The 18357-nt window shown below is 54.6% G+C and overlaps 1 protein-coding gene across 8 annotated transcripts; it reads left to right on the top strand.

The window, feature by feature from the left end:
- The first annotated feature begins 785 nt into the window (after positions 1-785).
- Positions 786-18096, top strand: RAB36 (RAB36, member RAS oncogene family). Of its 8 annotated transcripts, XR_007121895.1 has the most exons (12): positions 786-1044; positions 1732-1814; positions 4866-4957; positions 7246-7311; positions 7741-7842; positions 9853-9917; positions 11451-11502; positions 12379-12460; positions 12767-12857; positions 15088-15207; positions 15710-17361; positions 17450-18096. XR_007121895.1 is itself a non-coding variant. In XM_047697366.1 (11 exons), exons 1-11 carry the CDS (start codon positions 786-788, stop codon positions 15776-15778), a joined length of 1059 nt encoding a protein of 352 aa, XP_047553322.1. In that variant the 3' UTR covers positions 15779-18096. The 8 variants fall into 8 exon arrangements, 7 of the variants coding, with proteins under 7 accessions (XP_047553322.1, XP_047553321.1, XP_047553325.1 ...); XM_047697366.1 differs by having other exon boundaries at positions 15088-15185; positions 15710-18096; XM_047697365.1 differs by having other exon boundaries at positions 15710-18096.
- Positions 18097-18357: the final 261 nt, after the last annotated feature.

Raw genomic sequence — 18357 nt, 5'->3', positions numbered from 1 at the left:
TCTGTGCAGATGTGAAGGGGAAGGAGGCGAGCAATGTGAAGATCTGGGGGAAAAACATTCCAGGCTTAGAGAACAGCCAGTGCAAACACCCCGGTGCCTGGTGTGTTGCAGGAACAAGGAGGCCAATGGAGCCTGTGTGGGATGTGGGGATGGGGAGTAAGTGGTAGAAGATGAGAGGAAATAAGGCCAGAGCAAATTACATGAAACCTCTTGGGCCATTGTAAGGATTTTATTAATCTGAAAGAGATGAGGAGGCATTGGACGGTTTGGAGCCAAAGATTGCCGGTGATCTGATCTGATCTGTTTTAACAGGAGGAGCCCTGGGGCGCTGAACTGGGAATAGGTTTAACGGCAAGGGTAAAGGCAAGGCGACCAGTTGGAGGGAGAGAAGATGATGGTTTGGACAAGGGCAATACCAGTGGAAGGGGCGGGCGGTAAGAGGATACTGGACAAATTTTCAGGATAGAAACTACTGGATTTACTGATAAATCAGATACGAGTTGTAAGAAAAAGAAGTCAAGGGATCTTGGATATCCCTCCATACCAATATATAAAGAAAAACACGAACTATTTAGATAACCAGAAAATATCGTACTTAATATTATGAAAATAAATATTTAAACACCTCACGTAATCCCTACCCGTTCGATTAAACTACCACCTTTCCAATGGAAGCTGGGTGCGAGAGTCTCTCCACCCCGCCCCCGCTCCTGGGGTCCTGGCCCCGCCTCTTGGCCGCCCTGCCCCCGCCCACCGCCCGCCTGCCCGATCCCGCCTTCGTTACCATGGTGATCGCCTGCGGTGGCGCAGTGTCTTGGAAGCCCATGCTGCTCCCCCAAGAGGCTCTGGTTGCTACGGTGACCGCCCTTCCGAACTACGTGTGGGACTCTTTCCGCTGCGAGCCCCGCCCAGATCCCGTCCCCGACGCCCGGGATTCGTCAGATGTCGGCGGGTCCCGCGGGGCGCTAGTTGCTATGGTGATCGCAGCCACTGGCCCCACCAGACCAGGCCGCGCAGCTTCCAGAGTCTTTGCCACCTCCGCGGGTGAGTCCACCGCCCACTTTGTCCCACCTTAGTCCGCACCGCTGCGACCCCGTCCCGGAGGTCCTGCTTGGGTGGGCGTCACGGCCTGCAGCCCTGGGGCCTCCTCATTTCCTGAGCGCCTGCCCTGGGTCAGGCCCGTGTTGGTCCTGAAGGAGGACGGGGTCAGGTCCGGGAGGACGGTAGGCCTGGTTAAGGACTTAACCAAGTCCACCCTAGTGGGAAGAGGAGGAGGACAGGAGACGCAGGGCTGCACAATAGGGGTTAAGGGGCCAGGCGTTGGGTGCGGTAAAGCGACAGGGGGAAATGCCTGATGGCTGAAACCTAAGGCCCCTCACCCACCCAGAGCCTTCAGACCTCGAAGAGGAAGAGCAGGGGACCACTCCAGTTCCGATTCCTCCCCCTGGGCTCTGATGATGCACAGCTTGGCATTTGTGGTAAGGTCGGAGAGGGACCACTCCTGGTTAAACACCTGGCAGGAGGAGACCCAGGTCTCCCTGACTTCTAGGCAGGGCAGGGAAAGCTGGGTCCTCTCCATGCCCACACCAGCCAAACTGCCTGCAGATGGAAAAATATGGCCTCTGGCCAGTTTCCCTGACGGAGAAAGAGGTGTGGATCAGTGTTTATAGCTACTGAGTTCCTAGGGATTTGTGCGGCTCCCTAACTCTCTGTCCCCTGGTTGGTCCACAGGACACTCTGCAAGGATGAGGTCCTCGCTGACACCTTTGGGGCCGCCGGTGAGCAGGGACCGCATCATCACCAGCTTCCCTAAGGTAGAGAGGGTCATTAGCCAGCCTTTTCTGTGTACGCTACTCTCCAGACACCCTGTCCACACCCACATTTCCCCACCTGCATTCATCACTGGAAACAAAGCAGGAGCATGGGGGAGGTCAGTCCCTCTCTAACAGACCCTGGGAACTTACTAGACTTCTTTAAAAACAGGGACACTTGGCCCTGACTTGCCCAAGGTGGACCAGCAAGTTAAGGGTGACAGCAGGAGACAATGTTGCATGGAGATTAAAGGCACAAACTTTGCAGTCAGACAGTCCTGGGTGTGAATTCTGACTCTCTTTAAGCTGTGTGACTGTGGGCAAGTTACTCAACCTCTCAGACCTGCTGGTACATAAGGATAAAAACTCACATTGGGTTCCTGGCTGTTGGTAAACGGGAAATCCCTTACCTGAGTCGTGCTCACTGCTGTTTTTTCCTTATTATTACTATTATCAAAATAGCACTCTAGTTTCCTGACACCAAATCCAGTCTCCTCTCTCCTTACCATTCCACCTCCGGTTCCTGCTGAAAACAGGGCTCTTCCATGTGTATTAAAATCTAGTATAAATCGCATCAGGCAACGCAAATTGGTCCAACCCCTAGACGGGGCGTGGGACAATATTTCCCACCATTGCAATGCCCCTGCCTTCTGATCCAGTCATTCAAGGCCAGGCCTTGGAGCAGTTCATAAAGCAGGTCAGATACAATGTAAATGTCCTCCAGGGGGGGCTGCTTCAACAGCAAAATGCTACTTCTGCCACAAGAGACAGAAGCTTCCCTTCAGGAGTGGATATGCAGTGAAGGCCAGTCAATTAAGTAAAAATGCGAGGAATGGAGCAGTGTGCCTAACGTACTCCCATGGGTGGAAAAAGGAGAGGGAAGAAAACAAATGTATGTGTATACTTGCCAAAAATATCTCTGGAAGGACACAGAAGATCCTTCCATTAGTGGTTGCCTCCATGTGACTTGGGACAGGTATAGAGGGAAAAATCCTTTCCATGGAATGACCTCTCTGTCTTTTGAATTCTGTGCCCAGGCTGGTAAGGAGGAAGGAGGTGACTGCAGACTTTGGGTAATCTGGGTCTGCAGTCATACCTTCTCACCTTTTCTGCCTCTACACACCCACAGAGAAAGCAGTGGTGCCTCGGACCTGGGGACAGCTCCCCCAAAATTTTCCATCTCAACAGAGGCCCAAACAAATTGCTTCCCTAGAGAGCTTGACTGTGGTCACTAGGGATGATGGACCCTAATGTTTAGTGAGCTGAAAGGAAGGGAAGTGTGATCGGCACAAAACAGTTCAGGTCTCATGGGACAGAGGACTCCATTTCTGGAACAAATCAGCAAGGCTCAGAGAAGTAAGGAGGGCTGCCTGGAGTCAACAGCTGGGTGCTGCAGAGCCAGGACTTGACCTGGGTCTGACTCCAGGGCTCCAATGTTCCCCTACCCTGAGAGGCAGCCTGGGGCATCCATCGTGCTTTCACCCAGAGTGAGATTCTCCCCCGTCCTGTGTGTGGCAGTTCATCCTCTATCCCAGGGCCACACACTTCAGACCTGAGAAATGCGTGGTCAGGTGGGGCAAGTCCCTTCTCTTACTCTGTGCCTCAGTTTCCCTGTTTCTAAAATCAGCTCCCACTTTCTGCCCAGTCTTCCCTACTACATTCCTTCAGTGCACCCAAAAGGGTGGAATTCCTCCAATGACCACCACCATGACCAAGCTGTCCCCAGTTTGAAGCTGACATGAAAGTTAACAGGAGAAAGCAGCCTGCTTCCTCATGAGGTAGCTGACACTGTTACACACGAATGTGGGCTGCGAAGCTAAGCTCTTCACCTGCATTACCCATTTGATCTTCCAACGACCACATGAAGAGCTGCTGTTATGAGTGTCCTCACTTTGCAGATGAGGAAATGGGCTCACTGGGGTGTTGTGACTTGCCCTTTTGTAAAGCTCCTTCTTCTAGTCTTTGCTGCCTCCACCGTGCATATGTCCCCTCCACGGGGACATATGCCTGATGGGGCAGATGGGCCAGGAAAGAGCCCATCTCAGTGCCTGGAAACTCAGAAGAAACATTACGGCTTGGGGTGGGGGTGGAGTCCTTGTCACAGGGGAGCCATGGGTTCAAGCAGTGCCCCAAAGGACAGAACAGGTGGCCCCGGGGGACCACTGCCATATCACAGCAGAGCACACCAACAGCTTCTAACGATGCCCTTTTCCCCACGTCCTTACCACACTCCACCCCCAGCCTCCACCAATCTGAGGGCAAAACACAGCAGTCGCCTTCAGTTTCCTTAATATCATCTTTTCCGATTACAAAACAAATGTGTGTTCAACATATGTTGTAACATCTTAATAGCCATGAACATTTGTTGAATGCTTAGTATATGCCAGGCTGGGTCTGCGCTAATGGCTTTAAAGCGTCATTTCATTTTATGCCCCCGGCTTACAGATGGGGAAATTAAAGTTCAGAGACATTAGATAGCTGCCTGGGATCACACAGCAGCTAAGGGGAGACACAGGTCTTCCTGACCCTGCGGTCATGTTCTTCAACCATAAACCAGACCTGCTTTCCAAGAACTGTGGAAGACCCCAAAGAGCCCTCCAGGACATTTTCCATACACACAGACAACACATTTTTAAAGCAAAAATGGCATCCAGGATCCACCGGAGGCATGGAAGGATTTTGGAGTTAAAAGGGCCCTTACAGTCCACCCCTCTTCTCACCTAAAGAGGTCCAGAGAGGACAGAGACCTGCCACATGCCCACAGCAAGGACACAGCTGCTGCTGGCGAGACCCTGCTCTCTGAGTTGCCACCTGGGGCCTTTGGTCTGGCCCGGCCCCTGCTGCTGGTCCTCAGGACTCATAGGAGCTTGGAGTCAGGGCCACTGAGGGCACAAAGGATGGATGTGACAGGGGGGTCAGGGAAAACTAACGAACCGGAGTTTCAAGTTTCAGGAGGGAGGGAATGCTGGGAGGCAAGTCACCACCTCACTGCCCCGCTTGGTGATGGAGTTGCAGCTTCGCAGGATGAAATGCCCATCTGTCTGTCCCTTCCAGTGGTACACGCCTGATGCCTGCCTGCAGCTCAAGGAACACTTCCATGGACAGGTCAGCGCCACCTGCCAGCGCAGGAACACAGGGACCGTGGGGTGAGTGACCCCATGACCCAGGGGACACAGAATGTGGCGGGGGGAGGCAGCGGCAAGGAGTGAATGCATGGATGAATGTATGAAGAACAAGTGAAACACTTACCTAGACCACGCCCATACAGTCCAGTACGGGCCTGGAGCTGATTGGCATTTTTGTCTGGCTTTGCTGCCATAGAGAACATCTGCCATAAAGAACGGCTTTCCCTTTTCTCAGTAAGTCACGGGGCTGATTTTCAGCCCAAGGGCTCAGCACATGTGTGCTTCCTTTGTCTGGAATGTCTTTCCTACCCTTCCGCTCACCAGCCTTTCCCGTGTACGCTATTCTCCAGACATCCTGTCCACACCCACATTTCCCCACCTGCATTCATCACCGGAAATAAAGCAGGAGCATGGGGAAGGTCAGTCCCTCTCTAACAGAGCATTAGGGGAGTCCCGTGCTACCCCCATGCCCCAGCCTGGGTTGGCCAGGGTGCCCCCCTGGGTCCCAGACACTTATCTCACAGAATTACAAGTTTGCCTCTCTGGATTCCCCACTAGACCCAGCCTGTGAGGGCAAGGGTTGTATCTGTTCTGTTCCCACCTCGGTAGCACCTGGCGCCACCTAGCCCTGCCAGCACAGGGACCTCGCAGCAGTTACTCCTCTCTCTCTCTTTTGAAATTTTTAAAGATTTTATTTATTTGACAGAGAGAGCACAAGCAGACAGAGTAGCATGCAGAGGGAGAGGGAGAAGAAGCAGGCTTCCCGCTGAACAAGGAACCCGACACAGGGCTCGATCCCTGGACCCTGGGATCATGACCTGAGCCGAAGGCAGATGCTTAGCCAACTGAGCCACCCTGGCACCTCAGTTACTCCTTCTCTTAACACGCATGTACCGGGGCCTGCTTTGCCTCTCCTCCTGAGGAGCTCCCAGCTGTCACACAGGTGTGGTGAGCTTTCGGTGGAAGCCCGGCTCGGAGGTTCCCAGGGGGTGCAGAGTGAGGCCAGGCTCAGGTCAAAATGGCCATTCCAGCCATGGTCACGGAATGAGAGCACAGGCCCCCAGTTAGGGAGGGCTGGTTCTGTACAAGGTACTTCACCCAGATTACCTCTCTGACCTTTCACAATGGCTCTGGGAGATGGGAAACTGAGGCACAGTGGGTGCTCCCATAAAACTTTGACAGGTGGAGTCCAGGTCCACCCTGCTCCAGGACCAGAGGCCCCCTGGGAGCAGAGAAGACACAGCCTCTGTGCCCCCACACATGGCCAGGGGAGCTGTCACCAGGTGACACAGGTGCCTTCTTGCTGTCTGCAGGCAGAGGAAGTACCTTTTCAGAGGTTTGCCCATTGAGCTCCTTTGGCATGAGCTGCCGAAACTTCCAACCCACAGTCCCAGGCATGGTGCCATAGGGAGTGCAGGATACCACAGGGTGGGGATTGGGGTGGTGGCTACTCTCAGTGAGCAAGGTCCCTGGAGAGCCCAAGTACCTCACAGCCAGTTTACCTCAAGCCATAGCCCAGAGCTGAGTCCTGGCCTGACTCCTGTCCACTGCTCACCTCGTGGGGGCTGCGTGGCCCTTGCAGACACCTCCAAGGCAATAGGTGACAGAGGTGTCCTGCTTGCTAAAAGCAGGAGCCCATGCAGCCCCAGGCATGTGTCGGAGGGTGCGGGTGCTCTGTCCCTGTGGCTGTATCCCCTTGGCAGACACAAAGGTGTCTGCACCCTTGGCATGCTCCAGGTTCCTTACTGCGCATGCCCCCAGCTTGGACCCAGCTGCACCTGGGACTTCTCCATCTTCTCCATCAGAACAAGACTCAGGCTCCCCTCGCGCCCAGTTCTGACCTTCACAACAGGGCTTGGGCCCATTGGGGTCAAGAGTATATAGCCCCAGGGGCGCCTGGGTGGCTCAGTGGGTTAAGCCGCTGCCTTCGGCTCAGGTCATGATCTCAGGGTCCTGGGATCGAGCCCCGCATCGGGCTCTCTGCTCAGCAGGGAGCCTGCTTCCTCTTCTCTCTCTGCCTGCCTCTCTGCCTGCTTGTGATCTCTCTCTGTCAAATAAATAAATAAAATCTTTAAAAAAAAAAAAAAAAGAGTATATAGCCCCAGGTCAGCAGAGTCCCAAGAACAAATGCAGGCCCTCCTGCCCTCCCCTTGAGTGCCAGGGATGGAGACAGACATCCCAGAGTGCCCTGTACCCTGTCAAGGATTGAGACGTGGCTCATGAGTGGAGAGCTCAGGGAAGGAATGGCCTGTACGTGTAAAGATGCTCTGTGGCCATGCTTGTAAGCAACACAACCATATCCCTCACAGGCTGCGACTCTCCAAGGTGGTTGTCGTTGGCGATCTCTACGTGGGCAAGACCAGCCTCATCCACAGGTGCGCCCTCTGGCCACACCTCTTGGCATTGGTTGTCACGCCTTTCCCTGGGGAGGCCCAGTTAACATTGTCATGGTCAAAACTGTGTGGCCTCTGGAAACCACAGCTCAGAGGGGATACAAGGCATCAGGGAGCGGCAGGTCGGGCGGAGGGGTGCAGTGTCCTAGGACCCTGGCATTCATGACACCATCCCCCAGGACCATGGGCTCAGACTTCACTGGCCCTGACCTTTGCCTTCCAGGCTGCCGCAGCCCCTCTTCCCCAACACAGTTCTCAATGACAGCTCTGTCTGTCTTCTCTGTACCTTCGTGGACCATCATCATCTCCTTATATTCCCTATGGGTGGCCTTTTTGTTGCCTGCTGACTTGCACTGTCATGAGCAAAGCTTCTCCACATAGCCTCTCTGATGACTTCCTCGACTCCCTCAGGTTTTGCAAGAATGTCTTTGACCGTGACTACAAGGCCACCATTGGGGTAGACTTTGAAATTGAACGCTTTGAGATCGCTGGCATCCCCTACAGCCTGCAGATGTAAGTTGCCCTCATGTCACACCATTTCCTGTGTGGCTCATGGGTGGGCTCTGCGGAGGGAGACCCATGGGGAAAGCCGCAGTGAGCTCCTTCTGGACTGTGCCCTGTGGTGTTCAGTGAGGACCTGTCTGGACAAACAGGAATGGGTATATGACCCTGGGCTTTTCCAGTTCCTCAAAGCCCTGTATACTCCCTCACCCCCATGGGTGTCTCACGTTGGTCATAAGACCTGGGGAAGTCCTCACAGCCTGATGTGCCCATCCACCTTTGTCCTCCCTGATACCTGCCGCTCACGTTTTGGCTTCAGGTCTCTGCCCCTGGCCTGCCTGGCCCTCAGTGATCCCATTCATCAGGCCAGCAGGGTCGCTTCTGGCAAGTCACTTCAGACCTCTGAGCATCTGTTCTCATCTGGAAAGTGGAGCCCAAAATGGTCCCTGCATGCTAAGGCCTGGTGGAGACCACCTAGTCCACGTGCCTTCCCCAGGCTTGACATACCCCCCCCTCCTCACCCCTCTGCTCTGACTCCACTCCCCCTGTCTCTCTCCCTCTGTCTGCTTCCCTGCCAGACCCCATGTCTTTGCCTCTTGGTAGCCTGCTGGCTTCAGCCCCTCCCCTCTTGTTTCCTTCAGAACAGCCCAGAGCCTCTCCTCCAGGCTCACACTTTCCCACCAGGGCCCTGGACCCAGCTGTCCATCTCCTCTGGCACCTGGAAGTTACAGCAGGTCTGTCAGTGTGTCACTAGCCCTTCCAGGTTCTCCTGTGTGGCCTCCTCCCTTTCCTAGGATCTCCTCCTAGCTGCCCCTATACCCTTCTTGCTTGCTGCCTCTGTCCTGGTCCCTCCCCTTCTCTTTTCTCTCTCTCTGGGGGAGGTCACACCTGCTCCTCTGGTTTCATTCCTCAATCCTCTAAGCTCTGCCTGGGCTTACCCTGGGGATCCATGGTCATCAGAATGGAGTTCACCTTCTCATGGCCTCAGCTCTAAACTCTGTCATGATAATGCCTGCTTCTCTGAGAACAGCTCCAGTGCAGTTCTAGACACAGATGGCACCACCGAATCTTGCCTGAGGGAGAGTCAGGGCCAGACCAGAGCAGAAGAGGCCGTGAAAATGCAGGGCTGCAGGGCTGCAGGACCGAGGGGCTCTGAAGCCAAGAGAACGAGGCACACAGAGCTAATGGGACAGCCAAGGTGGAGCTGGGCAGAGAACGGCCTGTGCTGGGCTCCTCCTTGTGGCCACCAGCCTTATCTAACTAGAACAGATACACTGTCCTGGCTTACCTTCTCATTGTCCCTCCACTGCCAGCTACCCAGTTGGCACCATCTCCAAGCCACCCTCCCAGCTTCCCACCCAGCGTGATCTTCAGAAGCAAAAGACAGTATGAATGAATTAATGACAGAATAGGGCCAAAAAGTTCTGCGTCATGCTGAATCACTTCAAAAAAATTGCAGGCTATTGAGCTCTTATTCATGACTTGTCTGCTTTTCCATTTATGGCAGAAAGTTTAATTCTGATCTGTTAATTTTAAAAAGGGATGGGTTTTCAGACTCAGCTCTGCACAGTGACCACCTGCCTGGTTCTAAACCAGAGCCAGTAGATCTCAGTATGTGTGTCCCCTGTCCTATACTGTGCCGATGGCAGATATCATTAATCAGTTGTTGCATTCTTTTCCATAGAACCAGGGCTCCCTTTCTCCAGAGAGCCAGAGCTACCTGATCAGAGTCACCCAGGAGATACAAACCAGGTCCCTGTTAGACACCGCCACCCCTCCATTCATCTAGGCAGTGGAACTAGGGCATGCCCCTCCCCCACGGTGAATCCAGTCAGGGAATTGCCCCATAGGGCACCTTAGGAAGGAAATCGTGAGGAATTGTGGGTGGGGACCTCTGGCTGGTAGTTGGCACAAGCCCTCAGGCCTGCCTGCCCACAGCCCCACCAGCCTGCTGGCTCTGACCACTGCAATTGCTTAATCTGCCCCCTCTCTTTTTCCCTTTCTGTCTCTGCTACCACACAGCTGGGACACAGCAGGGCAGGAGAAGTTCAAGTGCATTGCATCTGCCTACTACCGGGGTGCCCAGGGTGAGCATCCGGGTGATAGCAATGGTGGGGCCCTCAGCCGCGTACAGCAGGAGGCTCTCACTGGGCTCATAGCAAGAACTCCGGGTCCTCTGCACGGGTACCAAATCTGCCCTCCAGGAACCACTGAGAAAATCCCTGGCCAGTCCTCGGGGCTGAGGAGACTACCTTCGAGCCAGCCGGGCCTGGGGTTGGCCTCAGCAGTCACATCCTTCAGGGACCCTGTGCTGGTCGATGCTCCCTAGGAGTCTCAGCCAGTTTCAGCTCAGAAGGATGCTCAGAGGGGGAGGTGCATGTCCAGAGACCCCAGAAAAGAAGAGCATAGTCGACTCCTGGAGGAGGTTCAAGGAGGCGAGGCTGGAGGGGAGGAGCAGAGGGGCCACAGAAGGACTGCACCTGCCAGTGAGGGGCCAGGGGGTGGCCCAGGTACTGGACAGGCCTTGCAGACAAGCTCCCCACTCCAACCCCAGCTCCCCCAGGGGTTTCAGTGGGAGACATGAGAGCCATTCACAGTATCCAAAACCAGGCTCACGTTATGAGACCCATTTACATCTACTCGATACTGATAAAAAGAAATCATAACATTGCCATTTGAGGTTTGGGGAAAAAGCAAAACCAGGAAATAAACCGTGAGTCCCTTGGCCTTGGGTTGGAGTTCCAGCTCTGGCCTGTCTTCTAACGGGGACGACACCCCTTGAAGATGAGGTGTTAGGCACCTGGTACAACCCTGGGAACTGCAGCCTGGCCTGCCACCGTTACTATTCTCAGTATCCTCCTTTGCTTCATTCCCCTCTGCCTCAGGGGGCCTCTTGCAGCTTTCAGCCAAGCTGCAGGTAAAGTTCTGCCTGGCTCTGCTCACATCCCCAGGCCTAGTAGAGAGCCGGCCTTTCTGAGCCACATGGGACTCCCCTCAGGACTCCAGCAGGATCCTGGACACCACAGAACCTGGGTGGATCCAGAGATGAGAACCACCCAGCTCCTCAGACATTGTTCCCCTAAAGCTGGTGGTTGCTAATTGCCCTCATAACCATAGCTGCTGTTGGTCGAAAGTCCTATGTCAGGCTCTAGACCCAAGCTTGTAAAAATAGCTGTTCTTGCTTAAACCTCACAGCACCCCTGAAAGCCTGAGGTATTGTTCTCACCATTTCGCAGATGGGGAAACTGAGGCTCTTAGCAGTTAAGGCCCTCACCTGAGCTCTCTTGGCTGTAAGTGGCAGAAGGGAGAGTTGAACACAGAAGCCCATGAGCTCATCTTGCATCCCTGGATGTCCTCTGGGGCTGGGCCTCTGGATATGGGTCAGAGAGAGTGGTGGGTGGGAGGTCCCAAGAGGCAGCCATGGAGTGTGTCCTTCCTAGCCTCCATACTGGGGATTAGGGCTGATTGCCTGGGGGGACCACTCTAGCAGTTCTGCGGGAGCCAGGCTCCTCTCTGGGTTTCTCTTGGGGAGCAGGGAGCTGCCTGAGGGGAGCCCCTCCTTGTACACCATGTTTGTCTCACCTATTGCTGACTGGTTCTTGGCTTCTCCCTGTGTCCAGTGATCATCACAGCCTTTGACCTCACTGACGTGCAGACCCTGGAGCACACCAGGCAAGTCTGAGACTCTGTGGCCTTTTTGGTCCCCTTTGGTTCAGGATCTCCCATGAGCTGGGCCCCCCGTGGGCGGTGCAAGGGACCATACTTGCTTGTCAGAACTGACTGCCCAAAGACCACATACTGTCCAGTTACCGTATTATCCCTTAAGATGTGCACCCACCTGCTGAAGGCGGGACCAGCTCAGGGTACACAGCCAGGCCTGTCACACAGGAGCCGGGACTCAGGAGGGCCTGCATTTGCTTTAAAGTTCTGCTGTCACCATCTTGAAAGCTTTAATCATTGCTGGTTGAGGGGCCTCACATTTTCACTTTGCTCTAGGTCCTACAAATTATATATACATCTAGTCCTGTCTGAAGGAATAGCCCTGGGGCTATCTGGGGCAGAGACCTGATCATGGGAGCTGGTAACATGACCAGTTCTGGGGAGTCATCTGCTTCTGCTAGGAATCACCCAGTTAAGGGACCAAAGTCCTCTTTACCTCTCTTTGGGACATTCATATCCCATTTCTCCCAAGCCCTGTGAGGGAGGTTGGGGTGATCGTTCAAGTGGATGAAAGGGCAGGACTTCCCCCAGGTGACACAGGGTGAGGGCAGAACCAGGGTAGGATCCTGGTTAGGTAGGATCCAGGGTAGCCCCTAACCGGTGCTTTTGTGTCCCTGCCCACCTGTAGTCCAACCAGAGCTCAGCTGGTAGCAGGACCAGTGCCCCACTCAGCCAGCTGGTCAACCCACTCTGCCCTCCCTGCAACTCAAGACTCAGTGCTCCCAGCCCTGGAGCAGAACCACATCTGCATCCCCCATCCCCTGGTCTTCCTCAGACCTCTCATCTAGGATGGATGCCATCAGCCTGTCTCCCTTCTGTGCCTTCTAGGCAGTGGCTGGAGGACGCACTAAGAGAGAATGAGCCAGGCTCCTGCTTCGTGTTCCTTGTGGGAACAAAGAAGGACCTTCTGGTGAGCACACCAGAGCTAGAGGCCTGGTATGGCCCTTGGGAAAATGCAGCCGCTTTCAGCCCAAGCTTGGGGAGGGAAGGGGAGGTGCTGATGTGCCTAGATGGAAATTGGAAGACCCAGAGCTGAAAGTAAGGGGCATCCGTGCTCACCTCATCAGAGAGGAATCACTGGGATCTCACCCCTGAGGAAGGCATACCCTCTGCCCATGTGCTGGGGAGGGATGAGCTGGGGAGGGCAGAGGCACAGCGGGGAGCGCCCCCAACAGGAGGCCCTGAAAAGCTGGGTCAGGAGGGCTGCTTCTCCCAGTCAGGGGCTGCATGTGAGCAGGCAGAAGTGGAGGCTGTGCATCTGGCCAACGAGATGAAGGCGGAGTACTGGTCGGTGTCAGCTAAGACGGGTGAGTGGGTGCAGGGTTGGTGCCCCAGTGGGCAGTGGCAATTTCTTTCGGCGGCTCTGTGGCATGCTTGAGTCACAGCCAGCTATGCTGGTGACCATGCAGGGCCTTCCACTGCCTGAGAGCAGTCTTCTCATCTCTAGGGGGAGACCGGAAGCATGGCCAGCAGGAAGAGCAACACCTGGCCCTATGCCCGTGTTCTCTGACACATCCCCCTTCCTCCTTGAGGCAGAGCCAGGGAGCAGCAGAGCTGGGGTTGGAATATAGCCCTCTCCTGTAACCACTGTACCATCCTGCCCACCCATCCTAAGGTAGCTGGGTAAGAGGCACCTCCTGGCACAAAGAAAGACCCAGTAACTGGGTTCTCCCATCCCTTGCCTGATGTCATCGTGGAGAACACTGCAACATGGCTCATGACCCCCTGGCCTTCATTCATAGCCCACCAGTCTGTCCTCCAGCCACATGGGGCCCCCAGCCACATGGAGTCCCCAGGCCCCGAGCTGCCCTCACCCACGGGCCATTGCTTACTCCAGCCCTGGCAAGATGCCTAATGTCTCTGCCTCCGTATCCTTATTTGGGAAATGGGGTGATGCTTTCCATCTCATTTCATTTTTTACTACGAAACATGTTTTAAATTACAAAAGCCATATGTATTCACTGAGTAAAAATTAGAAAATGCAGAGAAGCAAAGGACGCACTTAAAAAACACAAGTTGTTGGTTGCGGTGGGGGATGTGAAATGAAATAACATGCAATTATTTCTGGCTCATAGAAGGACCCAGCAGCTCTGGGGACCCTGGAATTATGCCTTGTGTTCCTTACCCCAGGTAAAGGACCACAGTAGACATCTGACCAAGGACTAGGGGAGGCAAGGATGGGAGTATTAAGGGTAGGCACCATGAGGCAAGGGGGAAGCACAACCTCCAGCCCATCATGGATGGCAGTGCCCATACCCAGTTCCCTCTGCTCCTTCCTGACAATGACCCCCATGCCCTATGGACCCACCCCCTCCCCGCTTTGAGTAATGGAAGATTCACTGAGAGTTCCCTATGGTCCAAGCAAGATTGCCCTGTGCAGTTGTATAGATTGTATAGCTGCCCAAGGGTAGTACACAGGTCGGGGGTAGAACCTAGCCCTGTGCCCAGACGGGTGGCCTTCTCCAGCCCTGTCTGAAGGGATAGCCCTGGGGCTATCTGGGGCAGAGACCTGATCAAGGGGGCCGGTAACATGACCAATTCTGGGAGGTCATCTGCTTCTGCTGGGAATCATCCAGCTAATGGACCAAAGTCCTCTTCACCTCTCTTTGGTTTGGGACATTCATATTCTGCACAAAGGATGTGTGGGATATGAAGGATATATCTCTCCCTCTATTTTCATTGACAGCCTACCTGGATATAGTATCCTTGGCTGCAGATTTTTCATATATTTCTTGAATATATCAGGCCAGGCCTTTCTGGCCTACCTCTGTGAATAGGTCTGCTGCCAATCTAATATTTCTACCTTTCTAGGTTACAGACCTCTTGTCCAGCACTACCTTTAGGATTTTCTCTTTGTTTCTGAGACTTGTGTTACTATCAGATAAGGGGATGTTGACCTATTTTTATGGATTTTGAGGGGCTTTCTCTGTGCTTCCTGGATTTTGATGCCTGTTTCCTTCCCCAAATTAGGGATGTCTTCTGCTATAACTTGCTCCAGTATACCTTCTGACCCTCCCTCACTTTCTTCTTCTGGGATCCCAATTATTCTAATATTGTTTCATCTAATGGGATCACTTATCTCTCAAATTCTTCCCGTGTGATCCAGTAGTTGTTTATCTTTTTCTCAGCTTCTTTATTCTCCATCATTTGGGCTTCTATATCTGAAGGAGGACGCACAAAGGCTCTATGTGGGAGTTGACAGCAGCTGCCCACTGGACAGGTACTCAGAAGTGACAGACACCCTTCTGATCTCCACACATCCCAGCGCCAGGCCCACAGGAGATGCTCAGTGCTTAGTAATTGGAAGAGAAGATGCTGGGAAACCAAGGCTCAGAGATTTGAGGGAGCTACCGGGGCTGGGGGCCCCAGAGCCCCTGGAGGTGGGAATCCAGGTTGGCCAGCCCCAATCACTTGCACTGTGCCACCCTAGGCAGCCCCACAGGTGGGCCGCCCTGGCATCCACACCCACTGGCTCCCAAATTCATCTCCAGGTAAGGGCTGAGGCAGTGGGGTCAGGGCCATCTCTTGGGCCCACAGGGGAGAACGTGAAGGCATTCTTCAGCCGCGTAGCTGCCCTGGCGTTCGAGCAATCGGTTCTACAGGACTTGGAGAGGAGGAACAGCACCCGGCTCCAGGTCGGCGATGGAGACCTCATCCGTGCGTACAGACAGCAGGACCGGGGGCTGGGGAGCAGGCTTGCACCCTAAAACTCAAGTCCACCAGCCTCCTGTCCCAAGAGGCCACTCCCTTAAATTGTTCTCCCGTGCAGTCCTCTCTGGGGAACTCTTTTTGTCATGATTCTGATGTCAGGCCCTCAGCCCTCCTGACCCTTCCTGCCAGCTCAGACTCACTCCCTGGCTCTCTTTGCCCTCCTGGCAGCTTCCTCATGAGCCAGACTAGGTACCCCTAGCTGCGTGAATGTGTCCCGGCTTTGGCTCTCCCCATCTCTGTCTTTCCCCATGCTGCTCCACCATCTGGAATACTTCCCAGACCTATCGGCCTGTGCCAGGTCACCAAGGCCTTGACTGAGAGGCCTGGGAGGTCAAACTCAGCTCTAACCAGCAGAGTCGCTGGAAGGTGCCAGTGGCAGGGGAGGGAGGCTGCCCCATGTCAGCTGCAGGTGTTAGTTGGGGTCACATGACTTCTCCTATCCTTACAGGAATGGAGGGGAGTCCACCCGAGACCCAGGAGAGCACGACATCCTCCAGCCTGGGTTGCTGTTAGCTGAAGCCTGCACCAGAAGCCTCTACTTGCTGCACACACACGGGCAGTGCCTTCCGCGACCATGGAGTGGTGACGTGAAGCCATCTGTGTCTGCCCACCCACCATCCTGAGCCCCAGAGCTCAGCCTCTGCTCTTTAGCAGGTTGGGAGCCAGGAAAGACCCGTACTGGCTGCCCAGGAGCACCCCCACAGCCCTGCTGGTGGGTGCACTGCAGTGATCCTCTGGAAGGCCAGTGTCGCCTACAGAGTCACCAGACACTCACCCCCCAGCCTCGAAAGTCCTCAGAACCACAGACATGAGACCCTGGTGACTCATGGCCCGCCTCTCTTGCCCTTGGCACACATGAGCTGCCCACGCAGGCACTCTGCCAACTTTCCTGGGTCAGCCTCAGGATCCTTGTCTTCTCAGTGGTGAGGGCAAGCAGGACTTGTCAAAAGCCAGCATGTGAGGGAAAACCCACCTGTCATCCCTGCTTGGGCCTTTCCTGTAGTCAACAGGACTTGCAGTTCTAGGCCTCAGAGCCCCAGGCCTCACTGTCCACTGTCCCTCTGCCACAGATTTGTGGAATCTCTGGGCAGCCTTGCTCCTCTGGTGGAGGATAGACAAGAAGGTCTCTCAGGCTCTTTCTGGCCAAGGGATCATCTTTGGCTTCTCCTTGATTCCTGGGATCCTGTCCTGTTGGTCAGTGGACAAGGATGGGCCAGGCAGGCCATTCATGCCTCTCTGTCCCAGCTGGACAATGAATTTCTCTAGCACAGCTAGAAGGAGGGAAGGAGGCTGCCCAGCTGCCCCAGGGGTGAAGTACCGCTGCATGCCTTGTGCATGGCACTGTCCTGCGGTTACTGGCAATAGTCACCCAGATGCTGGTGGGCCAGTGCCCATCATTGCCTCGCCGCCCCTCTCTCCCTCTGACCTGCACAGGAAAGGCCTGGAGAATGAGAAAATGCTAGGTGTGGCCTCTCAGGACCTTCATGGTGGCATCCGTGGATCTTAGGAGGACGTCAGAGGCCCTCCAGAGTCTAGCCAGTTCCCCATCTACACCACCCCGTCCTCCACATCCAGAACAGGCAGGAACAATTCAGACCTCCCCTCCCAGCTCCCACCCAGAGTACCTGCGATCTCTGGCCCCTCGTGTTGCTCTTCTGTGGGGGCTGTGAACTTCCCCCCGCCCCTCCCCTGCAGCCCTGGGATGAGCCCACTTATCCCCACCCACCCCGTTCCACAAGGAGGTGGGCCCCTTGGGGGCATATCCTACCTGCTTCTCTGAGATGGTAGGCATTTTGCAAACAGCTCCTCTGGTCAGTGCCCCCCCACACAGCGCCTGGCACACTGGGAGGGCCCAGAGCATGCTGGTTGGCCCACAGCAATTGCCAGATGCTGGTTGGGGAAAAACACCGGCATCTTGTTCTATTCAGTCCCCCTTCACCATATTTTAGTGCTCATTTTTTACAGATCTAAAACACTTCTTTACATATATCACTCTTGAAGGAATTCTGTGCTTGTCTATTATAACCCAAAACAAGACACTACAAGGCTTTGTATGCAGAGTGAAAGCCCCCCCCCCCCCCGCAACTCCCGTCCTTGGAAGTAAGTGTTGTTAACAGCTGTGGGAGTCCTTCCAGATGATTCCTCGGCAGCATCGCCACATGTGTTGTCTCATTTGCTGTTTGGCCAGAATGATCTCTTCACCACACATGCTGCCCGGCAGCCTGCATTCTGGTTGACCTGCGGGAGCCCTCTGCGCACATGGACCAGGCTTGTTCCTTTAGCAGCTGCCAGTTTTCCTTTGGGCGATGGACCAGAGTCCCAAGTGCCCTGCCCTCTGAGCGGGACATGAGGTTTGTGTCCAGCTTCAACCTTTTACCAAAGTTACTGTGGTGACCATCCTTGTGGTTTTAGCTGTGTACACTCAGGATTCCCAAAGAGAACTTGCTGGCCCTTCTGAGGACTGGTGGCCCAGCTTGGTCCACTGGACACAATCTTGGAGCGGGAGGTCGGGGGGTGCAGGCTGCACCAGGACCAGGTTTGTGGCACACAACAGAAACGTCATGGGATGGAGGAGCCCAGCCACAGTGAGCTGGCCTCTCCAAGGGCACCCTCTCCTCGTGCCTTCAGGTCCCCAGATTAAGGGGGGCAATAATGGGGACCTGCTAATAGCTGCTGAGCTGGAACCACAGTGTCTCAGGTGCACCCACTCTCTGTAAGTAGCCCTTTATTAAACTCTCCCCGTGTTGTCCACTGTGCATGCTTATTTGTTTCCCACCAGCTGATAAAGTCTCCTGTCAGAATCAACACGTCAACAGAGAGGTTCTCTTCAAACACCTCAAAATGTGGCTGTCATTTCTGGGGTAGAGACCCAGGACTAGATGCAAATGGTTCAGAAGAGGCTTGTCCCTCAGCCATATGTCCCTGCCAAGCAGCTTCACCCGTGGGACATTATGTCCCTTATATGTCTATCCCCCCGTCAGGCAGTCCCAGTGCGCTGTCACCCAGGGTTGTGACCCCAAAATAGGTTTATTCGCATAGGCCCAACCACACCCAACCCTCCTCAGAGTCCTCAGCAGAGTCAGGAAATTAACTCAA

The sequence above is a fragment of the Lutra lutra genome, chromosome 12, assembly GCF_902655055.1.
Source record: "Lutra lutra chromosome 12, mLutLut1.2, whole genome shotgun sequence".
NCBI lineage: Eukaryota > Metazoa > Chordata > Mammalia > Carnivora > Mustelidae > Lutra > Lutra lutra.
The sequence above is the reverse complement of the archived record's forward strand: the minus strand, read 5'-3'. Positions and strand labels throughout refer to the sequence as shown.

What these genes read in the sequence shown, in the direction of transcription:
- RAB36 (XM_047697365.1), top strand. Translation starts at nt 786, where the DNA reads ATGGTGATCGCCTGCGGTGGCGCAGTGTCTTGGAAGCCCATGCTGCTC. An exon ending in ATCCCCTACAGCCTGCAGAT is followed by an intron (nt 7,843 to 9,852) that starts GTAAGTTGCCCT and finishes GCTACCACACAG; the next exon opens with CTGGGACACAGCAGGGCAGG. An exon ending in GAACAAAGAAGGACCTTCTG is followed by an intron (nt 12,461 to 12,766) that starts GTGAGCACACCA and finishes TGCTTCTCCCAG; the next exon opens with TCAGGGGCTGCATGTGAGCA.